The sequence below is a fragment of the Ambystoma mexicanum genome, chromosome 7q, assembly GCF_040938575.1.
Source record: "Ambystoma mexicanum isolate Mex_15411 chromosome 7q, UKY_AmexF1_1, whole genome shotgun sequence".
Taxonomy (NCBI): domain Eukaryota; kingdom Metazoa; phylum Chordata; class Amphibia; order Caudata; family Ambystomatidae; genus Ambystoma; species Ambystoma mexicanum.
This window is the reverse complement of record NC_090941.1, coordinates 173809116-173836088: the sequence shown is the minus strand read 5'-3', so window position 1 is coordinate 173836088 and position 26973 is coordinate 173809116. Positions and strand designations below refer to the sequence as shown.

The following is a 26973-nucleotide window of genomic DNA, read 5'->3' as shown; positions in this document are numbered from 1 at the left end:
TCACCGTTTTTATCGGTAACTACAGCACAACTTCTGCATTCTCTCCGTGGACAGCCAGCACCCCACTGGAACTGCGTTGCTTTCAGGCAAGGTGAAAGACAAAGGGCTGCAGAGCTATAGACCCCTACCTCCCTTCCTGCCTATCCAGACACCCTGGAGCTTGAGCTGGGAATCCCCAGGTTTCCTGCAAAAGACCATACTGCCACTGAGGTCGTTCCCACCTAGAATGGCAGAGGAAGACGTCAGAAATGGCAAGCACACAAGAAATGGTGAAAAAAGGAGCACACCATTATAGCAAAACGGTGGCCCTTATGTACATTACAGAGGCTGAATTAACCTCCTGCGAGTAATGACTAAAAAGTCATAAAAGTAGTTACACTGCCACCGCCCATTCAAGGAAACTTGCACTTGTAACAAAATGTTACCAGGTAAGTAAGAAAGGGGATACATTGTATTCCCCCAGCACGCCACCTAATGTAGGGTGTGCTGGCTCACTATAAAATGTAAATGGGGATGAAAATCCCTCTTTACTACTTGGGAACTGTAGTTCACCCAAGTATATGAACTGCATCTCTGGTTGTCTTGTTCAGTTACTTCAGTTTCCAGTGGTCGACTTGCCTTTGACCTCAGGAATCTCACCTTTTATACAGTTTCAGCACCCGCTCCTGTGCAATCTCTCTCAGCAATTTAAAGGGGCGTGTGGCTGTTCAGTCAGTACAGACCGACCCCCAGTGGGAGCTGGTTCCATTCAGACACACAGAGCAGGGGAGTGGAAAAACTCCTCCCCTACTTTCTGCCTGCTCAGAAATACTAGCCTAGGCGGGGGTACACTAGGTTTCCCACTGTTAGGGAGAATGTTCAGTTTAGTGATAAATTCCTCCCACCTTAGACACCCCTAGCTCTTTTGCTGAACTTTGGGACTTTGTACTTTTAATTTTCTGTGTTTTCTGTGTTTCATTTAACTTTGGAGTCTGACAAACTCCATAGGCATCATCTTTACATTGTGACACACAGCACCTACAGTGCCGTGAGACAGAGAAGTCTCTTAGATTTCCCAAAGGTTTAAATACTTTCTCTTGGTGAAACTACTCTTTCCAAGAGCAGTGAAGTGAAATTGACTACTTACATTTTGTAACTTTCTAGACCCAGCACACACGATCTTACCATAGGGTTCTGGAGGGGTTACTTAGTATTCCCTTTGTCTAGATTCTCATGTAACAGTTTTATGTTACCCTTTCTACAATTAATGGCTGGTGGCAGTGGTTTACATTTTACTATCATTGTGTGTTTTTACCGCGGGCTGCGTTCACAGCCACAATAAGGCACTTATTTCTTGTCGGAAAGGTCCTTCTTGAGAATTACTCTGCGCGCCAAACCAGGTTTGGTCCCTTTTTTCGTTTTGTCTTTGACAGGATTCATGAGTGAAACCCACTTCTGGTTCCAGTATGTCTGACAGGGGCAGGAAGCGAGGGAGGTGCCCGAAACTCCCTGTGCTTAACCCCCTTGGTTACAGGAATGCACCCAAAGATGATTGGCTGGCTGTCTGGCAAAGACAGCCACCGTGCTGCGTGATTGACAGCTAGACTGGCATGAATGGGAGAAACCTGCATAAAAGGCAAGCCTTTTTGACATGGAAGGAAGAGGTCACTACTGGACGAAGGAATCCGAAGAACTTGGAAGAGGCGCCTGCTGCAACTCCTGGGCCATTGGTTTGCCCGGCGAAGCCCTGCTGCTGTGTTGAAGCTCCGAATTCACCTAGACTAGAGAAGCCCTGCAAGGACATCTTATCCCTTTGAGTTAGTGGGACCAATCCACTCCAAAGTAAGCCCGTCTGGACATCCTCTCAAAGCTGGTTGCATTTCCACTCTGCTGCTGGAACCGAAGTGCCAGGGAGAGGAACACCAGATTGTGTGCGTTGTTTTTAAGTCGGAGCCGAGCGTTAGGAAGATCTTTCAGACTTTCCTGATGCAGGACTGACCAGGCCTGAGCCCCCTCAACAGAGTGCTGGACCCCAGAAGCAAGGAAAGTCTGAAGATATGTCCGAGATCCGCGGTGTTGCGATTTGCTGTCAGACGCGAGGAGCTGAAACACTGAAGAACCGCTGAATCAAAGTTTGACCATTGCTGCCGCTCACCTTCCCATTGCAGAGCAGGAGTCCCCAGACTTCCTCCTTGTCCCCACAACAGAGGCGCAGGAACAGGATCTGCAGAGCTGTACAGGAACAGAAGCCAGCTGGAACCATTTCTTCTAACCAGAGGTACTGTAAAGTCTAAGAGAACTTACCTCTTGTTGTGTAGCCTTACTTGCCCTCAGTTGAGACCTGTCTTGGTTACCTTGCAGAGTTGCTACAGCTTTGCCCCTCACAAGTCTCCCAGCTTGTGGCCCTTCAAGTGTTATATTTTCTACAAACATTTCTAAAAACATTGTGCAAGACTTTTTACCTACCTGCAAGTTCTTCAGCTCCCCTTGCCATTGTGCAATTAACATTGGCTGTCCAGGCTCCCTGAGAAACTCCTCTTTACCTCTGACTTTGTGCTTTGGCCTTTTCCCCATGAAAGGGTTAATTTACTGTGGATTGGAAGGTTTTTAAAAGTATTTACCAGTTTGTGAATCATTTGTTAACCTAGGTTTCATTCCTCTATTCTTTCTTTTACATCAAACTCAATTTTGCTCTAAATTTATCAGTGATAAATCAATGTCCACAGTATCCTAGCTATTTGTCACCTGACGGTGTAAGAAGTGTCTGTGTGCCATCTCCAATGGGTATCATCGAATTTAAAGAAACCAAGTGTGTTTTTGAAGTATAAGTGTTATCTATATATTGCTGCCTTCTGAAGAAGGCTTATACAACTGACTCTGAAATAAATTAAGTGTTTTATCAAGAAACCTGGAGTGTAAGTGTATATTTGAATAACTGTACTGTGCAACTCTGTGTCACAACATTACTGCTCACATTGACCCCTCTTGATGAGCCTGGCTGCTCAGCTACACTACCAACCTGTGTAGTTCAGACTTATACCAAAGGTGTTGGGTCCCTATTGCCAGGAGGTCAGGGTTGTTGTAGTGCACCCAAAGGGTACTTGCCTAACACCCGCCAAAGGAAAAACACTTGCACAGCTCCCCCCCATGATAGAAGAAGGGCCTACAAAGAGCAACCACGCTAGTAATGGCGAGAAAAGAAAGGAACCACCAAGTTAACACTTGTGTGACCCTATTGTGCACAACTGGGGCTATGAACGTAGCCTTTCGGTGGAAAATGCACCTAATAGTTGGTAGAACGCATCCACCGCCACCAGCCATAACTAGGAAATTGTCTGTGACATAAGTCACAGGAGCAGAGAGAAGCGCGATACGAAGGCAATCCACTTAAGAACTGTGCTTAATCTAGGATATAGAACATTATATCAAAGGAGAACCCAAAGGAGCTGTGTGCTGCAAAAGTAAAATACAGATGCCTTAAAAGAGTTATGGAGGAAAGTAGATTCCCTAGGACAGTAAAACACAGACAACAGAGTTCGAAAAGACAGAGCCCATTAGAATGAATGAATGGATGGAAAAAGGCTCCACTCATTCAGGATTTAAAGAAAACGGTTCAGAAATCTAGCAAAAGGTGCTGGGGGGGTCTCACTAGGAGAGGGGATGAAGCATAAACATGATAAATCTCCCTCACAGGGAGTCGGACACACCAGTGTCCCGTGATTGACCTGGAAGCTGTAAAACAGCGCAATTTGTTCAGAGGCAGAATGGGCCATCTTGTTCAAGGGTGATATAATTACTTTTATGAAGCCTAAATCTACTTTTTAGTTTTTCTTAATCCGTAGACACATTTCACAAACCTTTGGCCTCACAGCTACAGCGTCACTCTGTAGAGATCCTCATACTCCAGTAGGGGCCGAAGTGTGCTGCAAGCCAGAAGGTAGTTGTGACACTGGCAGTGCCAACTCTGACGTGGTTCTAGGCTTGTATGCAAACATGAAATAAAATACACTGTAGGCACGGTGTTCCTTCAGAAGATATTTTGGAATGGAGTGTCAGAGAGGGGGTTGCCTTTGAGAAGTAGTTCCATATTGTATTCAGTTACTTTAGGAGGTTGGGTGGCGCTGGTATTTCCTCAAAGCATGGCTGTCCCTACTGGGCATAGGGCTAGTGGTGTTTGTGCCTGTCGTCTTTTCTGAAGGGCAATTCTTTGAAGGCCAAAAGATATCTACCTTGTGTTTTCCCTTTCTACAGACCGCTTTAAATTCTAAATGTTTGTAAAGTTGGATTAGTCACTGGGCTACATGCATCTCCTGTAGATTTTTGGACACTCGCCTGCAAAAGCCACCTGATCAACCGGGACATTGTCTGACAAACCTTAGACTCCCCTGCCTGGTCAACCACAGGCCACAAAGTTCCAGTTTATAGTACCTGCTTTCATGCACAAGACAATAAATTGAAAAGGAAAATGTAGTCACCATTCCCTACAAAGAAATGCAGCTTTTTTGTGGCGACTGTGGATAAAATGGATTCCAGCAGGTGACATGCATTCATGAGGGCATTGTGATGAGCAGCACCTACTCTAAAAATCCTCTTCCTGCAATCTGAATGCTCAGCGTTTAAGAAAGGGTTCTGCCACCTCAATCCTACCTATCAAAGAGGGCTAATACAACCCTCACAAATAGATGAGAGAATTGAGGGAGAAGAAAGACCCGGCTGGATGACTGCAGAAATTTCAAGGGGTCGGAGTCTCAGCTGAGCCACACAAAGAACATAGAAACCCTTTTAGTTCTTAAAACAATTAACTAACTGCAGGGACCCACTTATTTTCAAGGAGTGATTCAGAGCAGGCTCCTAGGGACAGTGATTCCACCAGGAATGCACCTATTCCTGGCTTCATTATCCCACAGTAGATGTCAGTGTCTCCTAGTAGTCAGAGCTCGCATGTACACGAAAAGCAGCAGAGGGCCAGGAAAGGGTCAATTTTCACAATAGACAAGATTGTCGACTGCCAGTTCGCTTTTTTCACTCATTTATATGTCGTACAGATGTTCACCAATGTAGATCATGTGTCAACTGTTGATAGTGCATGTAGTAGTGGCTTGTGAAAGAAAATGAAAGTTCAAAGTGTTGAACTCTGGTAGCAGAGAAGGGATATCCTGCTCTGTACGAACCGATTGGGGAAATTGCAACTCCCGATATCGCATTTTTAGGGGATGTTCAAAGCAGCCCCATAGCAGACTGATGTGGACTTTTTTGTGACCACACTTTGTTCATAAATGATACTACTTCTTTATACATTTTCCATCCATACATACTTCATGAATCTCCTTTGCTGCCCATTCTTCTACACTTTCTGGACCTTTCATACCCAGCCTTTTTAGCCAGTCGGAGGTAATCCCTGAGTACTAGGTGGGACTACAAATGTGTCTGTTGCGCCTCTGTGTTCTCTGTGAAACTGATCACTGGTTTCAGCTGGTCAATCTATGATTTGTCTCCTGCATTCACACGTGCTGCTTATTTTTGCACATGTCATAGACCTTTACTCTGGACCTATTCACAAATGGGTTACTTAGGGTAACTCAGATTTACACCTGGTCTAAATCATGGGTAAGTAAAACTAACTTATTAGAAAATCGACCACTTGCAGTCCAGGGAAAGGGACACTACAAGACTGAATAAACGCAAAGGTTTTGACCTTTTTTCTTTTGTCTTTACTAGCTGCTTTGGCAGAAATTTCGGAACTTGTAGCCCAGCTGCATGGTACAATGATTAAGATGGAGAACTTCCAGAAGCTGCAAGAGCTCAAGAAGGATCTGCTAGGCATCGACAATCTTGTAATCCCAGGACGGGTAAGTATGTGAGTGCGTGCGTGAAACATTGAATGACTAATTGTATAACTGTTGCCATAAATAAAAATCCATGGGTTCACCTACCGTTTCTATTTTTCCTTGCCCCTTTTCTGGGCACCATGTGTGCATAACTAACTTGTTCAACGCTGAAGATTAACGGAAGGCTTGGAAGAAATCACAGCTTATCTCCGAGTTTCTCTCAATCATTGTTTCTCAGTTCGCCATGCAGTTACAGAAGGGGGGAAAGATAATGTGAAAATCAAGGTGGGTCTCAGTCAAAACGGGGCAGTCGAACCCATCTCTAAATTCACAAAACATATTCACAAGACCACAGACAACCTCTTGGGTAGATTTTATTTTTGCAAGTCTTACCCCATCACTTCCTTTGAACCCCAAACAATACTACTGGACATGGTGAGAGTCATTATATAACCCATGTCCCACCCCAAAACCTCCCTTTTGTTTTTGTTTTGGGGGCACTTGTCCACCGTTATGGGGAACCCGTGCTGGGAGATATCACCCTTTCTCCAGCATGGGGTCTGGCATGGATTCACATGCTCATGAATATTCCCCGTCGTCAGGCCGGGAATCCTCGGTATAGAAAAAATCAGTATCAGTTTTGTTTCTGATCTGTCTTTCTCAGTAATAACCAATCACTGGTCTCTGGGTCATACTGCCCCCAGCCAATGACTGCCCTCTCCCCAAGCCCCGCCCCTGGCAGCCATCCTCCGATTTTTACCGCACGTTCAAGTGTTGGGAGTCCTCGTGCTTAGCTCTCGAGCTTTTGCTGCGTTTTCGCGCTTTTTTCAGATTTTCTAATTTTCTCCGTTAAATAGAGCCTCAAGCTCCACCGTTTCTACTTCCGATCAACAGGGATCCGTTTCGGAGTTTCTACGCCCCTCAAGGGTGAATATTTAATCGAGTTACGCTTTTGGAGGATTCCAGACGTTCCGAGGCCTACCCCGGACATGGCCCAGGAGAAAGGGAGCTCGACGCCCGGGAAGCTGTTCAGGACCTGCCCTGGATGCCAGCTTCAGAACGTTTTCAAGGAGGACGAGCGTTCGTTATGCCTCCACTGTCTCCATGAGGACAAGACGCACAAGGAAAAGGACTGCGCGTTTTGTGGGAACATGTCAGAGCGGACCATGAAGGATCGCCACCTCCGTCTCGCCAACTGGCTGGAATGTAAGAGCCTGCCAGGCGAGAAGAAGAAAAAGAAGTCTGAGCGGTCTTCTAAGTCCTGTGAGGGTGCTCCGGCGACGGGGGCCCAACAAAAGGCTAAGCACCGCCAGTCCGCGGGCACCGGGAGCGCCGAACGGTCGGGCTCCTTGGCTGCCAGGCAGGGCGCATCCTCCCCGGCACCATCGACCACAAGCCAACGCTCTGGCTCGGGTAAGAGGAAGTCCGAGAACCCGGCAAAGCTTCTGGAGAGGCCCCGGTCGATCTTGATTCCGGCAGAGGGGGAGCAAGGCTCGGACCCTCCCCCCAAGGTGAAGGCCCCAGGCGTACAGAAGGTGATGTTGGCCTTAATTCACCCTGCTAAGACCTCGATTGAGGATGTCGCCTGTGGAGGCGCCCTCAGGTACCAGAGTCTCCCTGCCACCGCAGAGGGAGTCTTCTTTCAGGCCCATCGAGAAGACCCCCACGAAGTCCTCGTTGGAAAGGGTGGGGGAGGGGTTGGTGGCCGTCGTGGATACGGACATGACCTCTGAAGAGGAGCTCATCTAAGTCGTGGAGGAGGCCCAGGCCATCGGGAGGGATCCCGACGAGGGCGAGGGCGACAGTGACGCAGACGAGGCTCCTCAAGAGCCCTCGCTCCCGTCGTTTCCGGCGCTGCAGGACACCTCGGCGGCCATTTTGTCAGCCATCCAGTCCTTATGCTCGGAGATAAGGACTAGGTTGCCCCTTCCCCCGACAGAGGTACCTGAGCCAGACCCGACGGGGGAACCGGAGCCAGGACCTTCGGAGAGCCCACCACTTAAGAGGAGGAGGACGCATCCTAGGCCTCCTCTCCCGCCTCTGCGGCCTTCTCTGCCTTCCCCCCGCTCCACTACCCTCGGGGATGATACAGGCATGGACACGACTACGACGGGTACGGATGACGACAGAGGCGACGACGGGACGTGTCCCCCGTCGCCCCCTACCCCGGCGTCCCAGCCCGACGAGATTGGATCCTTCCATGCTATGATTTCCAGGGCATCCGAGCTCTTCCAGCTCTGCCCCGAAGAAAAGGAGGGGTTCCTTTACCAACGGTGCGAGGCTAAAAGGAAAACGGTACTCGCCGTACCGCTTCTTGATGACATCTGGGATGAGGGGCTTACCCTCCTCAAGAACCCTGCCACGGCTCCTGCGAAGAGGGACCGGTACGAGAAGAAGTACTGGGTCCCCGACGCTGCCCCCTTGTGCCTTAGGGCGCAACCTACCCCGGACTCGGTCGTTTCGGCGGCGGCCAAGAAGAAAGCGGGGGTGGGGCATCGGACTCGACTTCAACCTCCCCTCCGGACGGCGAGGGTAGGAAGCTGGATGCGATGGGACGACGGGTCATCTCATCTGCAGCGACGACCATCAAGGCGGCCAACGCCCTGGCCATCGTAGCCCGCTACGACAGGGAGTTGTGGTTCAAGATCGCCCCTCTGTTGGACTTCCTTCCGGACGCCAAGAGGGCTGAGGCCCTGTAAATCTTACAGGAAGGTGAGATTGCCTCGGACCACGCCATTACGGTGGCTACGGACATCGCTGACGCCGGTTTCCGTCAGTTGGGCAACAGCGTTTGCCTGAGACAACGAGGATGGCTCAAGGCGACGGATTTCCGCCAGGACATTCAGACCAAGGTTTTGGACGTGCCTTTCGATGGGAACAACCTTTTTGGCAAGGCGGTTGATGAATCCCTTCAGGCGCCCGTGCACTGGGTGTGCTCCAACAGCGACGGCCGTCCTTTCGGATCTCCTGAGGCAGACAGGGTGCCTCCAAGGGAGCCGGCAGCAGCTCCTCTACGTACCGTCAAGCGACAAGGTCTTCGTCGCAGGAGGCCTACAGGGGACGCGGCAAGTCAGGTGGATCCCGGCGTCGTCGCCAAGGTGGTCAAGGAGGCAAAGCGGCCTCCAAGCAAGATTGAACCGACCGTTGGGTCGGGCCCCCGCCGAAGCACCCCGGTGGGAGGCCGGCTGACGAAGTTCGTCGGCGTGTGGGAGTCCATCTCCACCGACCGTTGGGTGCTGGACGCCCTGGCCCTGGGCACGCCCTAGAGTTCCAGAAGAGGTGCCCCCGCATTCCTCCCGTGGCCAGGAAGGAAAATCACGTCCCTCAACTGCTGTTGGAAGTAAGGGCGATGCTCAGGAAAGGTGCTCGTCCCGAAGATACTTCCTCGTGAAGAAGACAGGAGGATGGCGTCCCATCCTGGACCTGCGACGACTAAACAAATACATCAAGGCACAGAAGTTCTGGATGGTCACCCTCCAGCACGTGCTGCGACAGCTGGAGGAGGGTAATTTCCTGTCGTCGTTGGACTTGGAGGATGCTTACTTCCACATCCCTATTCTAAAGAGACACCGAAAGTTCCTCAGGTTCGTGGTCAAAGGGCGGCACTACCAGTTCAAGGCCCTCCCGTTCGGATTAAAATCGGCACCCAGGGTGTTCACCAAGTGCTTAGCACCGGTGGCGGCGCGGCTGCGCCTGCAGGGGTTCCACGTCTACCCCTACCTGGACGACTGGCTCATACGGGCAAGGAAAAGGGAGCTCGCCGTGGAACACACTGCGAAGACCGTCCAGCTGCTCACGGACCTAGGGTTCTCCAACTTTCCAAAATCTCACCTGGTCCCGTCGCAAGTCGCCCTGTTTCTGGGAGCACAGCTCGACACAGTGGCGCGGCGGGCCTCTCCGTCGGAGGAAAGGATAAGGACCATCCTAGGAAAGGTGCAACGTCTGCTGGCCACAGACGTGGCCAGAGTGAGGTCTATCAAGTCCTCCCTCGGAATGATGTCCTCCTGCATTTATCTGGTGCGCCACTGCAGACTTCGGATGCGGCCCTTGCAAGAATTCCTCGACGCCCACTGGATCCAGACGACGGGCAGCTTCGAGGACAGGATCCCGCTCACGAAGCGTTCCGTCAGGCGATACGATGGTGGGGTGTCCGCTCTCATCTGACAGCGGGAACAGGTTTCCTGGCCCCGGCCCACCAGGTGACGGTGACGACGGATGCCTCCCTGGAAGGTTGGGGAGCGCACACCGGGGGTCTCCATGCGAGAGGCTTTTGGCTCCCGGAGGAGAAGACTCTCCACATCAACATCTTAGAGCTCCGTACAGTGTTCTGGGCCCTCAGGTCCTTCCTTCCGTCCCTCAAGGGCAAGGTGGTAAGGATCTTCACCGACAACACCACCACGATGTTTTACATTCGGAAGCAGGGCGGAACCAGATCCCCTGCCCTATCCAAGGAAGCCCAGGGTCTGTGGCTTTGGGCCGTCGCCCAAGGGAGGTTTCTAGTACCCTTTCATCTGGCGGGGATAAAAAACACCATCGCCGACTCACTGAGCAGAGAGCTGCACTCGTGCCACGAGTGGGAACTGCGCCAGGATCAAGTGGACCAACTCTTCCGACGATGGGGCAAACCCCAGATCGATCTCTTCGCGACGGCGGCGAACTCCAAGTGCCGGAGGTTCGCCAGCAGGTTTCCCCAACCGAGGAGCATGGGCGATGCTTTCTCGTTCCCCTGGGACGGCCTGTTCCTTTTGCCATTGCTACTCCGGCTCGTCAACCAGCTCAAGAGGTCCCGGTGCAGGATGATCCTTGTCGCACCGCATGGCCGAGGCAGATCTGGTTCCCGGACCTTCTGGACTTGTCAGCGTCCACACCAGTCAAGCTGCCGATGGACGCGGATCTTCTCTCCAGAGAAGGAGGCGCCATTCTTCATCACGAACCAGAGTCGCTGAACTTGCAGGCCTGGCTCCTGCAGCACTAGAGTTTGGAGGATACAACATCCCGGCCGACTGCAGAGAGGTTCTCGCGAAGGCCAGGGCATCCTCAACTCTCAAGTGCCACGGACACAAATGGAAGAGGTTCTCGGTCTGGTGCAGTGCACAGAAGATTAACCCTCTGCAGATTACGGCCCCTCAAGTATTGCCGTACCTATTGTCTTTGGCCAAGGCTGGCCTATCCCACGCTTCCATCAAGGTACATCTGGCTGCCGTCTCACGTTACACCAGAACTACAGGACGGCGTCCTTGTGGTCTCATCGACTGGTGAAGGAATTTATGAAAGGACTGTTCCGATCATTCCCGCCGGTGAAGGCCCCTGCCCCGGCGTGGGAGCTCAACGTAGTGCTGACTAGGCTCATGGGGGCCCCATTTGAGCCTATGCATTCAGTGCTTTTGAAGTTTCTGTCGTGGAAGACAGCATTCCTCGTGGCCATCACCTCTGCACGACGAGTGGGAGAGATCTAGGCCCTGTCTTGCAAGCCTCCATACTTGACGTTTCAAGACAGGAGGGTGGTGCTGAGGACGCACCCCTCCTTCATGCCCAAGGTGCCGTCGGACTTCCACCTCAACGAGCCCTTGGTGTTGCCAGTTTTCTTCCCGTCGCCGGCTGAGAGGACTCTGCACTCACTGGATGTAGCTAGAGCGCTGAAGTTCTACGTGGACCGCACGAAGAGTTTTCGGAAGACATCACAGCTGTTTGTGAACTTTGGACCTGTGAATCAAGGGAAGTCTCTCTCGAAGACTTCCATTTCCAGATGGCTCTCCGGCTGCATCATGCACTGTCACCGGTTGGCAAACCGACCGTTGCCAGGCCGTCCGAGGCCCATTCGACCAGAGCGATCGCTGCTACCACGGCGTTCCTGTCTGGTGTGCCCCTGCTCGATATCTGCAGGGCTGCTACGTGGAGGTCGACGCACACCTTCACGAGATTCTACTGCATCGACCGGGATTCCAGGGAGGAGTCCAGAGTCGGCCAGGCAGTGCTGCGCAACCTGTTTGCCTAAGGTGAGCCTGATGAGGAGGTAAGAGTTGCTTAATGTTGAGTTGTTGTATTGCTTGATATTGAGCCCTTTGCCACCTCCCGTGGTTGTGCATGTGTATACTGCTATGTATTCTTATATTCATGAGCATGTGAATCCATGCCAGACCCCATGCTGGAGAAGGAACAAGTTACTTACCTGTGACTGTTGTTCTCCAGCATGGGTCTGGCATGGATTCACATGCGAACCCTCCCGCCTACCCCTCTGCGGCTCTTCACTTGGTCATACTGCCACTTCACGTGCTACCAAATCTGAGGATGGCTGCCAGGGGCGGGGCTTAGGGAGAGGGCAGTCATTGGCTGGGGGCAGTATGACCCAGAGACCAGTGATTGGTTACTACTGAGAAAGATGGATCAGAAACAAAACTGATACTCATTTTTTCTATACCGAGGATTCCCGGCCTGACGACGGGGATTATTCATGACCATGTGAATCCATGCCCGACCCATGCTGGAGAACAACAGTTACAGGTAAGTAAGTTGTTCATTATTTCTGGTATCTGAGTTTTCCTATGGCAGCCCACTCCATCTGATACCGGGGACCCTTTCTATCAATGATTTGAGCTACACTACATGGTTCATGTGCAGGCTTTGGCATTACTTTAAATAACTTCATCAGGGGGGTAACATTTTGGCTACTTTTGATGCACCTCTTGAGCAGCTGACGGTAGATAACCTTTGACTTTTTTCCCCCCAATTCACCCATCACATGTTGCCTTTTTTGTGCCATGATGGCATTTTAAAGTATTGTATATTCTCAATGGCTACTGCTCGTGTGTTGTCCTGTTCAGGGTGGCATGTTCTTTGTTGGCTGCATCTGCCTTTCCAAGTGAGGGAGGGGCCCCCTTTCTTGCTTTCTCAAGAGCTTCTCTCAGGAAACCCTCAGGGAAACTGACCCGAGTGAATGCACTGTCAAGAAGTGGGAAGGCGAGCTATGTAGCCCCAATCCACATACATTCAGAGGGATGGCTCTTGCTTGGAAGATTCTGAGAGTATGGCTCTCCACCATTGGGCTTTCAACTCCCAAAGTTTGAATCTTGCAAAGTCCTTTGTTAAAGTGCTGGGCTGACCTGCAGCCTGATTTCTGGGTATAGGGAGGGGGAGCTGAACCCAGAAAGTGAACCACTAGAACCTGCAGTGATCCAAAGATGACTGAAGGACGCTAGACGACTGGTGCAGGAACCACCATTGGGGAAGACTTTGAATTGCACTCCCTCCCGCTTTGAGTTTGATCTACATCAACATCCCCAGGCCCATGAATTTTGCAGGCTTGCAATTCACCTGCTCCACCTGAAACCCGCTTTGCTCCATTCCAAGGACTTCCATCCAACCTAGAGAATGTCATCTTTGTTTGAAGCCTCAGAGCTATGCTGCGGTGCTGGGACCGTGCTGTGCTGGCCTTCATTATAAGATGAGCCAGCAGCGACCCAGGGTTCTTCTGCTGAGCTGCAGATGGCCTCACAGCCCTCTCCAGGGTCAATTCAAGTCGTGCATCTGTGCAGCCTTCTGTGAGTGTCTGCCCAGTCATGGGACAGATCCAGGGTACATCCGCTCCAGTCTGCGGTCTCCAGAGGAACCAGAAGACTTCCCTGTTGGAGGCCCATGCACTGACAGCCTAGCACAACCCCAAAGAGGGTGAGGAGAGTCTTTCCCAGTGATTTACGATTTGACACTGAGATCCCGTATATCTATTAAACCACCCCTATCCCCATTGGGTTTGCATTGGGGCAAAGTCCAGCTTAACTTTGTGCTAGTTGAACTTAACCAGGTTGGTGGTGGCCAGGGCTGTACTTCTAGGCTAAATTCCTGTGACCTCCAGAGATAGGGACTGCTTCCCAAAGTTTCTACTTAACGCTTATTACGAATTCTGTTGTTGCTCTACTCCTGCTTCCAGCTTCGTTTTGGACTCCCTATTTTGAGTCCCCTCTCCGTTTTGGACTCCCTATTTTGAGTCCCCTCTCCTAATGCTACTCACCGGTTACCCTGGAGATCCTCTTCTGGAATCTTTAATTAAAAGGCTGTTAGGTAAGAATTGGTGCAGTCACACAAGACGTATCGGCCTGGTATTGGGTAACCCTTCTTTTGGTATTGGTCTGTACTACACAAGTTGGTAGTGTGACTGAGCAGCCAGGCCTATCTCAATAGGGGTACATTTTAGCTGTACAGATGAAATCAGTCAATACAAGTAACACTTAAAATTAAGGATTCAGTTATAAAAATATTTTTTTTTGCACAAGTTTTAGTTCAGCATTCTTTAAAAAGACAATTATTTGTAACAGTCAAACTTTGGAATCACTTTACAAAGTCAATAAAGTTGGAGAATACTCTTTGGACCTGCTAATACATTTCTCCTACACCCTGAAGTGACTTCAATAACAAGGATGATATTGCATTTATATTAAACATCAATATACTTAATTTTTAAGGCAATAGAAAGTTTAGAACATCCTTTCTCATAACGCAAAGGCAGTTTGAATCCTCTAACGAAATCTAGGTAAGCCTTTCCAAGCAGTAAAAGTGTTCAACAAATTACAACCTGTGAAGGGACAAGCAATGCCATAGTCAATAGATTAGAAGTGTGCCTTTAAGGAGCCAGAACAGCCAAGTCAATTGGGCCAAGTTGATCGTTCAGATGCACTTCTTGGATAAAGTCTTTCACAAAGTCAGATAGTTTAGGAAAATAACTGAAGGAACACAGGCTGTTAATCTGTGCAAACAGAGTTGAAATCAACTCAGAAAAGTTAAGCCAGTGCACTTCTGAAGTGAGAAAGCACAACTTATGGCAATGTAAGCACCCCAAGTCCACACAGTACCTCTGGTTTGAAGAAAATGTTGCAGCTGGATTCTGTCTTGCTACAGCCAAGCAGACCCTTGTTCCTGAGCCTCAGTCGTGGGGACAAGAGGGAGGACGGCTGACGGGCTCCTGCGGCAGTACTCAGGAAAGGACTTCAACTACGGATCGTCTTCGATTCAGCGGCTCTTTGTGGCTTCAGCACCTCACCAATAGCACTGATGCAGAATGAATATCCCTGGTTGGACTTTCCTTGCTCCCTCGGTCCTGGACTCTGGTGATGGGACTCTGAATCAGGATTTGCTGCTTCTGTAGTGTCCTTAGGAGGCTCCTGGAGCTTTTGGCCAGATTTGTTCTGCGGAAGATGTTGCACTCGATAATGGACACTCAACCCCTGGCATTGAGCTTCTGCAGCACTACAGAGGCACAACTAGTCGGGGGGGGTTAGGCCAAAGTGGAGTCCGTCTCGGGGCTAGTTGGTCCCACCAGCCCAAGAGGAGAAGTCGTTCTGTCCGGAGCTTCTCTGTCGATGCGAAAAGGAGGTTGGCACAGCAGCAGGGCTTCACTGGGCACTTTGAGGTGCAGAAGGTTGCAGCAGGCTTCTCTTCATAATTTCCTCTTCTGGTTTCTTCCAGTGGTCGACTCTGCCTGTATCCCAAGAATCTCGCCTTTCTAAGCTCGTTCTTTCATTCATTCACAGCCCTAGACTGTTAGTCACCCAATAGGGTGGTTGTCCTTCCCGGACAGCCAGCCAGCCAATCAGCACTCGTATCGTTCAGACACACCTAGAGACAAAAGACAGGGGAGTTTCGGGACCCTCCCTCACTTCCTGTCCTTCCAAACACACTGGAACCAGGGGAAGGCTTCAGGGCTGAAGCCTGCCAAAGGCAAAACACTCAAAGGGCTCAAACCTGTCTCATTGCACAGAGGAAAAGCCAAGAAAGACCTCACAAACCGAAAATGGTGAAAAAAGAAGACTGGGAGTGGGGTTGGGGGGGGGCTTTTGACAAAATGGTCATCCATGGGTGCTGAACTGCAGTTAAGGGTTTAGCCTGCAGTAGAAATTCACACGGGTAGTAAAAAGTAAACCACTGCCACCAGCATTTAAAGTAGTGAGGGTAACCCAAAATGTTACATGAGAAAGTAGGATAAGGGGCTACTAGGTAATCCCCCCCCCCACCCCAGCAGTCCACATAAAATGGTGTGTGTTGGACCTACAAAGTAAAAAAGGTAAGTATGATCAATTCCACCTTAGTAGTAGTATTCTTGGGAACAGTAGTTCACCCAAGAAAAGGTTCTTAAACCTTAGGAAAAATCCAAAGGATTTCTCTGTGACACTTCACTGAATGTGCTGTGTCCCCATACAAAAAGCAGATGCCTGTGGAGTTTGTCAGACTCCAAAAACAGTGAAAACATAAAATCCTGGTCAGGGAAAAACACATGAGGGAGTGAGAAAAAGGTCCCACTTACTCAGGAGTTAAACTTAAAAAGTCCTAAGTCCAGCGAAAGAACTGGAGGTCTCTAAGGTGGGAGTAAATTTGCACAGAAATGACATTTATCCCCTAACAATGGCTTCCTCACACTAGGCATAAATAAGGTGCAGGCTTCGAATGGTGGCTACAGTATGTATGATATGCCTTATAAGAGCAATGCTGGTTTCCTTAGTTTGGTTGTGTAATAACAAAGTATTTTTATTCTTTCTGGTGTGGTGCCTTGTATTTATCGTATTTGTAATTATTAGCTGTGCTGCACAACAGTACCGCTGCCCTCCTTACCTCCGCCTGACTACCCTCGAGCGTGGTTAAGTTGAAGTCTGGACATGACGGCCCTGTTCACAAGGCTGGATTCTCCAACCCCTACCCCAGGTAGTGACTTTTAAAATCCCTCCAAATAACCCCAGACATGTTTCTGTCTCGTTGGCCATTATCTGTAATGTGTATCTTGGATCTCTAGGCACAGCAGTCTCAGGATCCAATGTCTAGACATACCCATCCTACTTAGGGTGACAATTGCAACACTGAAAAATAATGCATGGAAGGTTTTGAATAAATAATAGCCAATGGCATTGCTCTGAGCAACCCAGACCTGTGTTCCATTTACACACAGAGGAAGATTGCACAACTTGGGTGGGGGGGAATAACAAATAGGCCCTCTCTCCACCTGTTAGTAACCTACAAAACTATTAAAGGCTCCATCCGCCCTACAGTCTCTCTGCCAAGTTTCCATCCGCTGAACGCTTGTAAGTCCAGACAGTAAGGAGGCTTCCTTGCACAGCAGAATAAATAAGCTTTCTACAATAAAAAGAACATGTAGAATACTGCCAACAATATGGTATATGATCTGCACTATGAAGACCAATGGTCAGGAATCCAAACTTTTAAGCTCTGTTCTAGCCAGCAAGTTTGTTACCCCCCCCCCCCCCCCCCCATGGCAGTGTCCAATATGTCTATCAGTCTGAGTTTAAGTGACCCTGCACACTTGTTTTGGTGCTTCTGGTCCTCTGAGACCCTGGTGGTTTTCATTGGTTGTGTCGCCTGGGAAGATGAAAATGGCTGCAGATGATTGTTGATTCTCTTGTGTCCTCAGGGATTTGCAGTGGGCAGGTGCGTAAATACGCCCTCCCTGCAGGTCTTCAGGGCTTAGCTCTCCCACCACGGAGAACTCCTCTAGGTATCCCCAGAACCCTACCTGGTTAATTCTGGATAGGATTTTCTACCCCACTGCCTGGGTACTAACACTAGGCACTTGGTGTAGGGTTTATGTACGACTTGCTACCATCCTAATCTGATAAGTTGGATTTCCAAATGTAACCCTGGGGTGGATTTTGGGAGGCCAGCCTATTATGGTGAACAGGAAAGACACTGAAGTCTAGCTAAACGCAATAAAGGTGGGTAGCAAAACAGTAAGGCTTACACTCCGGATTGGTGTGAGAGCGGCCTAAAACTGTAGCCCTAGACCACTGGCACCCCTCCGCTTCTAAGCATTAGCATACTTTTCTGTATAACTATTCGAATGCTCTGTGTCTCATTGTAATGACAGTTCTGTGTGACATAATCGCTGGAAATAACATTGAGGGTGACTCTATTTTTTTTAAGGCAATAAACACCCTTCCTAACATATTTTAGGACTGGTACAATTATATAAACTAACTCCAGTCCTCTAATACTTGTGGAACGTATTGGATAGTGCCTTTAAAAAAATAGTGAGTTACCCCTGATATTCTTTCCAGTGATTAAATTACTGAATACCGTAATGACACACACAGAGAGCACTCCCATAGTTCCAGTTAGAGAAGTACAAAAATATACGATTTATTAGGCCTTTAACATACACACTAACCAATGAAACCTTCAGGTAAGTATTATAACACAGCTGCTATCAAATACATGTATACATCCTCAATGAGGGGTTCTAGTTGGAACCCCCACACTTCACATTACAGTCTGCTAAACAATATTTAGCATAAGCCAGACTTTCATTAACTTTGTGCGGTAAAGTGAGTGAAAAGGTAGAAAAACTGTTAATTTAACACCAGTAAACACAGTTAAGTAATCGAGTAGAAAAACTTAAGGTCAGTATTATAATTCGATACCGAACTCTTAATAAGTCCAGCTCCGACATAAAATGGGGTCTAGTGCCCTAAAGTCACCGGTTCCACACGCTATACTGTTCAGGTAGGCTTTCTGTGGAATTGAGCAAGGCTCCGTGCTTGCGACTGTGTTCTAAAAGTTTACAACAATTCAGGTACGTACCTCTCCCAGTCCCACCATGCTAGAGAAGACCCGGGGTGGGGGGGATCCTTGACTAAACCACCACTGATTTGAGTCTGGCAAAGGAGAGATGGGGCCAGGGCCTTATGCCAATGTAACCCTATGGAAGAGGGGGACAACAAAACAGGCATGTTAACTCCCCCCCCCCCCTACTATGATTTTCCCATAGACCACTTCAGGGATCCAGAATTCGTTGGATCCAGGTGCTTCTATGCATGGCCCAGACAAGGTCAGCCCATGGCTTGCAGGTGCAGAGGGTGTTTTCAGAAGCAGGATTTAGTTTTGGTCGGTCACAGTTCCTCTATTACAGTTCCAGAAAGTGGCAGGCTGGTCACCCTTGGCATGAAAGGGAAGGCTTCTGCAGAGCAGGAGATTCAGGAGACCTCCAAAGAGTACAGAAGAAAGGATTCAACATGAGTCGCCACGATCAAGTGGCAACAGGCAATCTTCGGTTGGCGAACAAAGGAGCAGGCCCTGCACAGCTTCTGTTGGGACTGTCCTGCTGAAAATGCAGAAGCAGGTGTCTTGTAGCTTCAGGTTCCAAGAATTCACTCCGAATGGCGGTGGCTACAGTAAGGTTGCCCAGGAGAGAGCTGATCACTCCACACTTCCTAAGGCTCAGCAGGCACCTATCACTGAGCATGGGTTGAGACTGGTTGTTCCCACCGGTCCAAGGTTTGAAGCACCGATGAGGGCCTTCTTAAGATCAGGACAGAGGAACAGGCCATAACGGGCAATGCTGGTCAGCTTCAACAGTCGCCCCCGGGTCTTCAGACAGCTGCCCTTCTTCATAGGGGTTTTAGATCCATGATGACCTGTCAAATCGTTGCAGGGGTCCTTGTTAGACAGAATGCATGCAGTACCCTCTGGGACCACCACATACAATTAGGACTACAGGTGTAAGCAAAAGCCAACCTTTGGTATACGTCTGTACTACAGTTTGTGGTAGCGAGCTGAGCAGCCAGGCTTATCTCAAGAGGGAATGTGAGCAGTACAAGAGGTTACACAGAGGTCTTACAATTAGTGCTTCAAATAGACACTTACACTAAAGGTTTCTTGCTAAAACACGTATTCGTTTATTACACAATCATTTAGAAAATATTCACTAGAAGGAGGCAACTTAATATTATACACAAACACATTTCAATATCAAACAAATAAGTTTTTGAAGAAATTGGGCTCCCCCTGAAATAGGAGCCAAATGTCATTTCAGTTACTTTCAATGGAAGTAAAAAGGCACAAGTTAGTAGAATAGATCACAAATACTTTCTTAGGCAGTGAAAATAGTTTTAGTTCACTAGAGTACTCGGTTCAGTCCAATAGGCCTCGGCCAAAGTCAATGGACTAGTGTCTTGAATAGGAAACAGCAGTTCTTGAAGTAAACGGTAAAGTATTTGCCAAAGGTCTCAGAAGTAGTTTGTACGAAAAAGAATCATTTGTTAGGTCACAAGCTGATTAGGCCTGCAAATTGGGAAAGTTCCACGAACTTTCACCGCAAGAGAAGCGTTCTCTCAATCGGGTTGGCACTGTAACTTAATATGAAGCAAAAGATGCTGCTGAAGACGTTGGTTCCTGGCAGTTCCTGCTGATCTCCCTGTTCTGCGCCTCAGTCGTGGGGACAAGAGGGAGGACGTCGGCAGACTCCTGCACTGCACAGGATCGTCAGAAAACGTGGACAAAATGGAGTCACTTCAGTTCGAGTAGCTGTAGTCAAGCACACGCTGGTGTCCTTCCCCCTGGTTAATCCTAACCAGCTCTGAGATTGATATCCAGGTGGCTTACGAGTTGATTGATCCCAACAACTCAATGGAAGCAGTCGTCCTTGAAGGGGCTTCTTTGTCGAGGTGAATTTGGCAATTCGGACCTACAGCAGGGCTTCACTGGGCAAACCAATAGTCCAAGAGTTGCAGCAGCCGTCCTCTTCCAGCTCATCTTCGGTTCTTTAGTTCCAGTAGTCGACTCTGCTTTCCAGTCCAAGAGACTTGTCTTTTAAATAGTTTTGTCCCATTCATTCCAGCCTAGCTGCCACTCACCCAGCAGGGTGGCTGTCCTTGCCGGACAGTCTTCCAGCCAATCACGCCAGAGTGCATTTGGATCTCCTAGGAGACTAAGCAATGGGCGTTTCGGACACCTCCCTCACTTCCTGCCCACCCCAGACACTCAGACGCCTGAGGTGGTCTTCAGTCCTGAAGCCTGCCAAAGGCATAGAAACAAAGGGACCAACCCTAGTTTGGTGCGCAGAGACAAACACTAGAAGACTTTTCCGAAACGAAATGGCGAAAAAAGACGACCGGGACCTGTTTAAACAAAGAGGCTTAAGGCGCCATCTTGAAAAACATGGCTCCTGCGATTTTTAGCTACCGGTGTTCACGGTCGGGGAAAAATCATGGTAGTTCGTTGTAAAACCACTGCCACCAGCCATTTCGATAGAAAAGGGTAGCATTTGACTGCTACATGAGTTTCTAGACACGGAATACTAGATAACCAGCATTTGACTGCTACATGAGTTTATAGACACGGGGGATACTTGGTAACCCCCTCCAACACTCTATACGAAGATAGTGTGTGCTGGGTCTAGGAATTTAAAAACACTAGTAAAGTCAATTTGACCTTACATTCTCTGGGAAACAGTGCCAACCCGATTGAGAGAACCTTATCCCAGAGTTTATCCCAGAGAAGGTATTTAAACCTTTGGGAAGTCAAAAAAAGACATTCCTGTGTCACTGCACTGGGGATGCTGTGTAACACATGAAAAGATGCCTATGGAGTTATCTTAAAACTCCATAAACAAAGAACACAAGAGTAAAACGTACATCAAAATACATGAGAGAGGGGAAATAAAGGCTCACACTCTTTACAGGTAAAAAAAGCAAGACCTCAAAATCGAGCAAAGTTGCTGGGGGGGTCTCTAAGGTGAAGGGAATTAGCACATTTTTGAGAATTCTCCCTAACAGTCCTCCTTTTATCCAGGATTTGAACTGGAATTGCTACCATGTCCACCAATGATGAGGATCTGCACCATTCAAACTGGCAGCGACTGTCCAACCATGGACATCCACTGGTCAAACTTTCTGCCCAGCAAAAGATATTCTGGGATAAGGGTGTGGACTGCGACCAGGCAGTCCTAGCCCCAAAATCCAGTCCCACACACAGACTGACACTTGTCCCAGGAAAGGGCTTTCCTTTATGTCAATTCCAGGCCCAATAGAGCAGGAAGGAGACCAAAAGATGATATGACTTATGAACAGGCAAAAATCTCACGACATATATGATACTCTATATGGCATTATGCACTAAAATGCAAAAGTGTACAAGTAAGAAGTTAAAGACACAATAGTAAAATATACGCTGCCACCAGCCCATCCAGGACACGTATTTGTAATCACAAAGTTTCAAAAGAAAAATATATAAGGATACAAAGTATTCTAACCGTACTTCCCTAAAGGTGATGTGTGCAGCTTTAAAAATACAAGAAATCCACTAAGGGAGGCATACTCTGCCAGTATTGATAGTCCTAGGCACTGATAAGTTTTGCAAGGAAAATGCGCACTCAGCAAAAGTAATGCAGAATGCTTTACTTGCCACCTAAATCAGGTCAGCAAGCAAAAAAGAAGGGGATTCCCATAGAAGTCTGTGGTAGGAAGGATGTGCTTTCTGAACAATCGCCCGTTGTGTCTCATCTTGCACTGGCGATATAAGGCTCCCCTTGCTCTGTCAGTTTTGGGGGACATAGCACCCCTGACTTCAGCAGCATTAAGGTGATTCAGCGCCTCTGGCTTGTTTGTGAAAACTTTGTAACATTCTGCCTGGCACCTGCTTGCTTATGCCCCCAGGCTCTCAACAGACCGCCTGCCTTAATCTGGGTTATCCACTTGAGCCCAAGATCACTGTAGATCAGTTAACTCTTGTTTACCTTAACAATAGGGCAGCGACTGCCGCCCTATTCTTTATTTTATAGGGCTGCGATAGCCACCCTTTAGTTAAGGTGAGTCACACTCCCATAGGGACCTCCTAAATTCTATTGTTAATAACATTTGATTTGAGTAACAGATTCAACCAGAATTTTGAAAGTAGTTAGGGACTCGCGGCACCCCAGACTGCAAAGTTTCATAAAGATATGTTACAAAATAAGAAACTTATTCAAAAGATATTTTTTTCTCAAAGTGCAGCCTACTTCCCAGTCATTTTCCCAGAGAGAAAAAAGGTAAATATTTGCCAAAGCGCACAGCCCAAACCGCTGGACGGATTTGGACCAGGTCTGAAACAAATTGAGCACGAAGTGTTGACCTGTGATTCATGCATGGTTTGGGGTTATTCCGTGCAGGATTTACTTAAATATTTGATGGAGAACGGGGTGCCCCTTCTCAAAAATGGTTTGTTAGCGCTCCCATGGTGCATTCCAGGATCATGGTTTCAGAAGTGAAAAAGCCACCATTTTGTTTTTCTCTCGATGCAAGAGATATTAGATATTATAGCTGACGATATGGGAAAATGTAATGCAGGAAAAAAAGCTATTTGCAGGTCAAAAACATGCAAGTGCCATCAGGCTAGAGGTGGGGGGGAAGGTGGGGGCGCTGGCTAGAAGCACCAAGTGAAATTTGGGAGTTGGAGGGGGTCTAGGGACTGAGTTTGCAACTCAAAGCTTTCTGTAGCCTTGGCTATAGTTGCTAGTAGCTAACCTATCAAAGCAAACTGCGCCACAGAAACAGCATGTGTTGTGGGTGTAAAGGGCAGGGGAGGAGAGGAGGCCACCTGGGGAGTGGGGGAGCTGGCACAGATGAGGGGGGCACTTTGGGGGCCTTGGGGGCAGGAAAGCATTTTTCTTTTGCCTGTTTTTCTGATATTCGCGGCTATGTTCCGTAGTATAAAGGACTACGGTAGCCGAGTGTATGTGTAGTACATTACCTGCGGTTACAGGTTTTTTAAAAAATTTTTTTTACAGCTATAGTGACATCGGGGTTGAAAAATCACAGCCATGGCCAGTGACACGATTGCCTTCCAGGTCTCCCATCCATGCAGTAACAAGGAAAGACCCTGCTTAGCTTCAAAGTGAGGAAGGTACCAGCCTCCCCGGGCCATATTGCCCGATAAATGAGCCAAACTTACAAGACCACTTGGAGAAACGGGCCAGCCCTTTCCTTTCTTTGAAGCCAAGCAGGGTCAGTCGTGATTACTGCATGGATAGGCGACCGAATAAGCATCCAAATGATTTTCTTTTTAAACCGTGCTACTGTCAGTCTTTGAAGGTTTTGCACTCAGACAATTTTTTGCCTTTTGCTGAATTGCATTCTGGTATTTGTTGTCTGCCAGTCAACAAAGGGGTGGGGAATAATGGGGGAATAATGGCACAATTGTACACTTTTTGCCTCACATGGTTCAATAAGGATTTATATATTTCTCTGACACTATGGAATGTGTACTTTTGTGTAAGGAGAGTAGTGTTGAAAGCCAGGCATGGACACTGGTGCAGTCATTTCCCCCCTGATTGTGGCAACTTTTCAGGACACAAGTAAAGGACACATGTGGGTGAAGAGCATAACATTTTTTTTATAGGGCGGACGCATCACATGTTTTTTTTTTTAAGTTTGGCAAGCTTGCTCCAGTATTTGGCTACCAGGATTTTACTCAGGTTGTCATGCTCCCAGTGCAGACGCTTACCCACAAGACTATAAGCACTAGTTTTGTATTGGGATTTTTTACCAGGGAATATTTCACAACAGATTGCTGGGTTTAAAAGGTGAGCACTTTTTATACTTTGCCAGCATATTTATTAGAACATTTCCTCTCAGGTTATTTTTCTGGTGTTCATAAATTATTTTAAAGTCCAATACTATTTTGTCTTGCGTACTTTATTCTAAGTGGATGGTCAAATGAACTACATTTGTATATTTCATTTCAAGATATATGTTCACTTACTGTGCGTATATTCGTGGGTGCCAGCTTTTAATTTTTGCTTTGGGTGCACAAAGCACCTGGGCATATGTTCTTGCAGCCGGTCATTTTTTTCCCCGTTTCCGTGCTGCTTAAATGTGGTTATTTGCGGTTCTACGATGTATCACAACAGTCACTAAGACACCGGCCTAAAACAAGGGGCTTGGAGCAGTCTGCTTACCCAAAGTGTCTGGTACATGTTAAATAATTTAATCTCATTGAGCATTGCCTAAAAACATTGTGAGTACTCAAGCCTGCAATATTTTATAGATAACAATACCACTGTCAAAACATGACACAATCAGTTTGTGATTGATGAACGTCTTAGAGCGATGGGTTACAAGTGTTTTAAATAGACTGGCCATGCTATTGATCTGGTAGCGTTTTGATAATCTATGGAATAACGAAACCCTTCAAATTCAAGGAAACCACTTTAGTTCCAGGGACATTAAGGTGAGAACTTAACGCAACCGAACCCCTGCAATTCAGCTAAAGCCACCTTAACTTTGCGCAGCCTATGACCACACTGACCTCACAGATCACATCACGTAATGCCAAGGGTATCACAGAGCCAGTTTATAAGGGTGGCATGATTGACCGTATCAAAGGCAGAGGAAAGGTTCAGAAGAATGAGAACAGAGTGAGTTGGATTCGAGATTTGAGACCAAGTCTTCACAGGTGTACAATATAGAGAGCAAGTCTTCACAGGTATTCAGTTTCCATGCCTCTGGCTGCTCTGAAGCCAGACTGGTGGTCGTGGAGGCAACCAACAGATTCAGTGTGGTGGATCGGCTGGGAGATGACCAGCTTCTCCCAGAGATGTGATCCCATGCACCAAACCTGCTAAAGCATCCAAATGGTCAGAACAGCCATTCTGAGCTTTCCTTGTGGGTGACATGAACAAAGGGAGCATTAATATAGAAAATGGCAGGGAGGGATTTTAAAAACCCACACTGGTGCTACTGTAAATGTATATTGTGCTAACCATGCGGTAAAACGGCATGCCTGTGTTAAATTCAAACCTAAAAATACAGCTGCCACCAGCACACTAATTGTACTCACAATCATGTGAATTGTACACACAATCATGCAGTATTACTGCACTTGCCCTATCCAAACCATTGAATTATGTCAGTAGTCCAGATAATAAAACAAATGTGTTCCAATAATCCCATCACCACAGTTTTTGACAAACTAGTATGATTGTTGAACTACAAATGAGTATTTTGCAAACTGTATCAACCACGTAATTAGAATCGCATTTCCATTAAGGTTTGATTTCTGCCAAATCGAGGTCAGTCCAGATTAATGAGAGGAGGGGATGTTCATGTTGGAACAGAAGCAAAATATATGGCAAGTATTGCCATGTTGATCGGTGATGAAACTACTTCCACCCATACCAAGTGTTAGCCCTGTGTTAGGCAATATTGTATGCAGTACCCTGTGGGAGACTGCACCAGCCTTGTCCTCCTGGCATTGGTTAACCCAACCTTTGGTATAAGCATGTACTACACAAGTTGGTAGAGTGACTGGGCAGCCAGGCTTATCTCAAGGGTGGTCAATGTGAGCTTTAGGATTATTACACAGAGATTCACAGCAACAGTTATCCAAATAAACACTCTCAAGGTTTCTTGATTAAACAATTATTTATTAATTGAACAGTGAGTTGAATAAGCCTTATTTAGAAGGGAGCAAAATATGTAACGCAATAATACACTTCAAAAATACACACACTGTTTCAATAAATCAGTAGATACCCATTTGGGTTGGCACACACACTTCCTACACCCTGAGGTGACTTGAATAACTAGGGCACTGTGGACATTGATATATCACTGGCACATTTAGAGCAATACTAAGGTTGGTGTCAAAAGAAAAAGATGAGGAAATAAAATAATGGTTAACACATTTTTTAACCCCCTCCCCCCATGCATAGTAAATTAACCATTTCCCAGCTACAGAAGTTATCTAATGTGTGACTTTTGTTGAGGGATAGTTAAAGCACAATGTCAGAGTTAAGAAGAGTCTTGGGAGCCAGGACAGCCAATGTCAGTTGAGCAAAAGTCTAGGTCAGCTGAAGCACTTCTTGAAGGTAAGTTAAGTCTTGCACAGTGTTTTAGAAATCTTTTGTAGAAAATGAAATCACTGTAGGGCCACAAGCTGGGAGGCTTTTGAGGGGCAAAGCTGCAAGCAACACTGCAAAAGCAACCAAGACAAGTCTCAACTGAGAGCTAGCAAAGCTACACGATAAGAGGTAAGCAACCCTTTAGTTTTAAGTAACTTTGGTTTGAAGAAATTGGTTCAAGCAGGTTTCTGTTCCTGTTGTAGTATGGAAGATCCTGTTGTTCCTTGGCCTCAGTCATGGTGACAAGAGGGAGGACGTCTGAGGACTCCGGCACTACAAATTGAAGGTCGACTGCAGCAAAGGGCAAACTTCAGATCAGCGTCACTTCGTGGTTTCAGCTTCACGCGGCTCTCGCAAACAGCACCACTGCATTTCTCAGATACCTTTATGGACTTTCCTCGCATCTCAGGTCCAGCACTCTGTTGAGGCAAGCTCAGGCTTGGTCAGTCCTGCTTCATGGGAGTCCGGAGGATCTTCCTGGAGCTCGGGTCTGACTTAAAAACATTGCACTCGATCCTG

The 26973-nt window shown here is 47.7% G+C and overlaps 1 protein-coding gene across 9 annotated transcripts in view; it reads left to right on the top strand.

The window, feature by feature from the left end:
- FARP1 (FERM, ARH/RhoGEF and pleckstrin domain protein 1) overlaps positions 1-26973 on the top strand; it is a 1178254-nt gene that overhangs the window by 1007741 nt on the left and 143540 nt on the right. For all 9 annotated transcript variants that reach the window (XM_069640745.1, XM_069640749.1, XM_069640747.1 and 6 more), the window contains exon 19: positions 5698-5828. In XM_069640745.1, the coding sequence (XP_069496846.1) occupies positions 5698-5828 (131 nt within the window). The remainder of the gene's footprint in view (positions 1-5697; positions 5829-26973) is intronic.